The sequence below is a fragment of the Arachis hypogaea genome, chromosome 10 (assembly GCF_003086295.3).
Source record: "Arachis hypogaea cultivar Tifrunner chromosome 10, arahy.Tifrunner.gnm2.J5K5, whole genome shotgun sequence".
In the NCBI taxonomy this organism is placed as follows: domain Eukaryota; kingdom Viridiplantae; phylum Streptophyta; class Magnoliopsida; order Fabales; family Fabaceae; genus Arachis; species Arachis hypogaea.
The window spans coordinates 112076524-112080633 of record NC_092045.1 but is presented as its reverse complement, the minus strand read 5'-3'; the positions used below and the strand labels follow the sequence as shown (position 1 = coordinate 112080633).

Below are 4110 nucleotides of genomic sequence, written 5' to 3'. Positions count from 1 at the left end.
TACAATAATAATTGAAATTTTTGGATCGGATTTACATATTAATATATTCTCTAATAACACAATTAATTAACTCTTTGATTACTATATATATAATATAGTTTGAGGTTCAAGCCTCATCATCAAAACTAAACCTATCATGATGATACTAATTCATAAATCACACACTATGATTGCATCATTTGTTTCAACACTACTACTACTTATTGTGGGAGTAGTGAATTCATATCCAGAAGGTGATAAGATAAGCAGTTTGCCAGGCCAGCCACGTGTCACATTTCAGCAATATGCTGGCTACATTACTGTCGATGACAACCATGATAGAGCTTTGTTTTATTATTTTGTTGAAGCTGAATCAAACCCTGCTTCCAAGCCACTAGTTCTTTGGTTGAATGGAGGTACATATCTAATTAACAGTGATTTAATTTAGTATATTAAAAAGGACAAAAATATACTATTCGTACACTAAAATTAGCTTCCAATATATTTGTGTATAAATATATGTGTGATTTAATCTATTTTTAACGTGTATTTATATTTCAATATGTATTTTATACTTATGATTGATTTTAGTGACTGATTTTGGTGTACACACAATATAATCGTAAAAAAAAAAAGAATGAATAATTTTTTAATGGCCAATTTTAGAGTGCTTATGAGTTAGTGTATAAATTTTGTCTAATCTAATTTTTTAGTAAATTTTAATTTTTTAAAATTATTTATTTTTATATTTTTTAAATTAAATATTAGTTTTTAACTTTTTTAATAAGTAAGTACCACTTTTCAGACACGAGAGAATTCAGATTTTTTAATAATATGGACAGGAAATTTAAAGAGGACTAATAAGTTATTATTGTTTTGACATTTTAAAGGGCCTGGTTGTTCTTCGGTTGGAGTTGGAGCTTTTGTGGAGAATGGTCCTTTCAGACCCGGTGACAACAATATTCTTCTCAAAAATGATTATAGTTGGAATAAAGGTAATTCGTAAATTCATCATAAAAACAACAATTTAGTCGTCATGTGTAACATTGGTTATATATTAATTATGTGAATAATGTTATTTTCTTTTTATATTATCATATTACAGAGGCAAACATGCTATATTTGGAATCACCAGCTGGAGTTGGTTTCTCATACTCTAGCAATAAATCTTTCTATGACTTGGTTACAGATGAGATAACAGGTTCATTAATTAATTTGATACCACATTTAATTTCATTATGCATTATAGCCTTCTGTTCTAGATTTTTGCTGATTAGCCAAAAATAATTAATTAAATATTAAATAAGATAAATTTAATTTTTTTGGTACAGCAAGGGATAACCTTATATTCTTAGAGCGCTGGTTTGCTAAATTTCCTGAGTATGCAAAAAACGAGTTCTTCATTACTGGGGAGAGCTATGCAGGTCACTATGTTCCACAACTTGCATTTCTTGTTATTCAATCCAACGCCACCTTCAATGTTAATCTTAAGGGAATAGCGGTGAGCACGTAGTGTCACGTCAGTAAAAATAACTAATTTTAAGGGTGAAAACTTAGGTAAAATCGACTTTACGTGAAGTTGATACCTGAGAGCCGTTAGAAGAAAATTTAGTCAAATCGGTCAAATCATCTAACGGCTTTCAAATATCAACTTCACGAAGTCGACTGCACTTAGTTTCCACCAATTTTAAAATATACTATTTAAATATATGAATCTGATTAGATGTATATGCAGTTAGGGAATCCTCTACTGGATTTTAATGTTGACCTGAATTCGGAAGCGGATTATTTATGGTCTCATGGGCTAATATCTGATTCGACATACGAACTATACAATACGATATGCAACTCTTCTCAATATATGAGAGAATCTATAGATGGAAAGATTAGTGGTGATTGTGCAAGAGTAAATAATGCATCGTCCACCGAGATATCCGATTATGTTGATCAATATGATGTCACTCTTGATGTTTGTTTGTCACCAGCCAAACAACAAGTTTATATGCTCACAAATCAAATGGTAGTTAATTAATTTCTGACCGTGGTTTAATCTATTATGTATGTCCTCATCATTTAATTTAAATTTTTTTGTTTAATTTGTTGTTCCACTATATATAGCATGCTACACAAAATATAGATGTTTGTGTGGGAGATAAATTAGTGGTATACTTAAATAGGAAAGATGTGCAACAAGCACTCCATGCTAGACTTGTTGGAGTTACCAAATGGTCAACTTGCAGCACGTAAGTATTCTTTCTTACAACATCTTTAGAATAGTTTTTGATTATAGAGTAAAGTATCGTTTTTGTCCCCAACGATTTGGGGTAAGTCTCAAAGTTGTCTTTTGAATTATCCTATTTAAGTCCCTAACGTTTCAAAATTGACTCAATGTTATCATGCCGTTAAGAATCTGTTAACGAAATTGACAGTGGAACAAAATTGAGACAATTTTAAAACGTTAAAAACTTAAATAGGATGAAACGTTGAGGACAAAAATGATACATAGAAATAAATTTAAATTTTATCCTTCACTAATAACATCTTTTACGTACATAGTTATTCAATTATTTTTTAATCACATCTGAGTAAATTATACTTAATCACATTAATTTTATTCTAAATAAATTTACTTTTTTATAATTTTACTCTTAAAGATTTTTACTCATCATATTTGTAAAATGACTAAAATCACATTACTTTATTGTATATGTATAATTTTTTTAATTATTTTTTAATCACATTTAAGTAAATTATACTTAATCACATAACTTTTATTCTAAATAAATTTATTTTTTTTATAATTTTACTCTTAAAAATTTTTACTCATCATATTTGTAAAATGACTAAAATCACATTACTTTATTGTACATGTATAATTTTTTTCCTAACAAGTTTATGTACTAGTCATTTTACAAATATTTTATGATGAGTAAAAATTTTTAAGAGTAAAATTATAAAAAAGTAAATTTATTTAGAATAAAATTAATGTGATTAAATGTAATTTACTCAGATGTCATTAAAAAATAATTGAATAACTATGTACAGTAAAAAATTGATATTATTGAAGGATAAAATTAAAATATATTTCTATGTATCGTTTTTGTCTCCAATGTATTGGTCCTATTTAAGTCTCTAACGTTTTAAAATCGTCTCAATTTTGTCCCGCTGTCAATTCCGTTAACAGAATATTGAGTCAATTTTGAAACGTTAGGGATATTCAAATGTTAGAGACAATTTTGAGACTTACCCCAAATATTAGGGACAAAAACGATATTTTACTTTTTGATTATATAAGATTGGAGCGAAAAACAAATACTTCTTTTTTGAATTACTAACTATTTATATTTGTGAAATTGTGAGCATTTTATGAAACTTGGCTAACACAATAGAGCTTATGTTACAGGGTTCTGAATTATGACTATCGTAATCTAGAAATACCAACACTTCCTCTTCTAGGTACATTTGTTGAGTTGGGTATTCGGGTTCTCGTATACAGGTAGGTAACATACGTTGTTATTTAGTACGTAGCTTCTCACACGAGTCATGGTTCACGTATATAAATCTTTGCTTTGTGCAGTGGAGACCAAGATTCAGTGATCCCATTAATTGGATCAAGATTTCTGGTGAATGCATTAGCCAAAGAAATTGGACTCAATACAACAGTGCCCTATGGAGTCTGGTTTCAGGGAAAACAGGTTAATTAATATAATGATATTTTTAATTATTCAACAAGAATGTAATTTCACTGAAACTTTATTATATTAATTATAGGTAGCGGGATGGACACAAGAATATGGCAAGATATTATCATATGCGACGATTAGAGGAGCATCTCATGAAGCTCCATTCTCTCAACCAGCCAGATCGTTAGTGCTACTTCAAGCATTTCTTCAAGGAAAACCACTTTCCAATAATATATGAGCAGAGATGAATAACACTCCCCTTACTATTATTTTTTTTTAATCAGATATGGATGAATAATATATACTTCAAATAATGCTCTTTTTTTCTTTTAGGTATGTAATCTCAAAATCTAACTTCGATAAAGAATTGAAATTGCGTCTTACATTAGGTCGTGGTATTGTAATATTAAATCTCAACAAAATAAAGTTAGTTTTGGCTTCTTTTGTT

General features: G+C 28.8%; 1 protein-coding gene across 1 annotated transcript; it reads left to right on the top strand.

Moving 5' to 3' along the window:
- The first annotated feature begins 339 nt into the window (after window positions 1-339).
- Window positions 340-4110, top strand: LOC112716634 (serine carboxypeptidase-like 45). The gene is made up of 9 exons (XM_025768587.2): window positions 340-395; window positions 870-974; window positions 1085-1180; window positions 1311-1480; window positions 1715-1999; window positions 2098-2222; window positions 3383-3475; window positions 3557-3674; window positions 3751-4110. Exons 3-9 carry the CDS (start codon window positions 1093-1095, stop codon window positions 3898-3900), a joined length of 1029 nt encoding a protein of 342 aa, XP_025624372.1. The 5' UTR covers window positions 340-395; window positions 870-974; window positions 1085-1092; the 3' UTR covers window positions 3901-4110.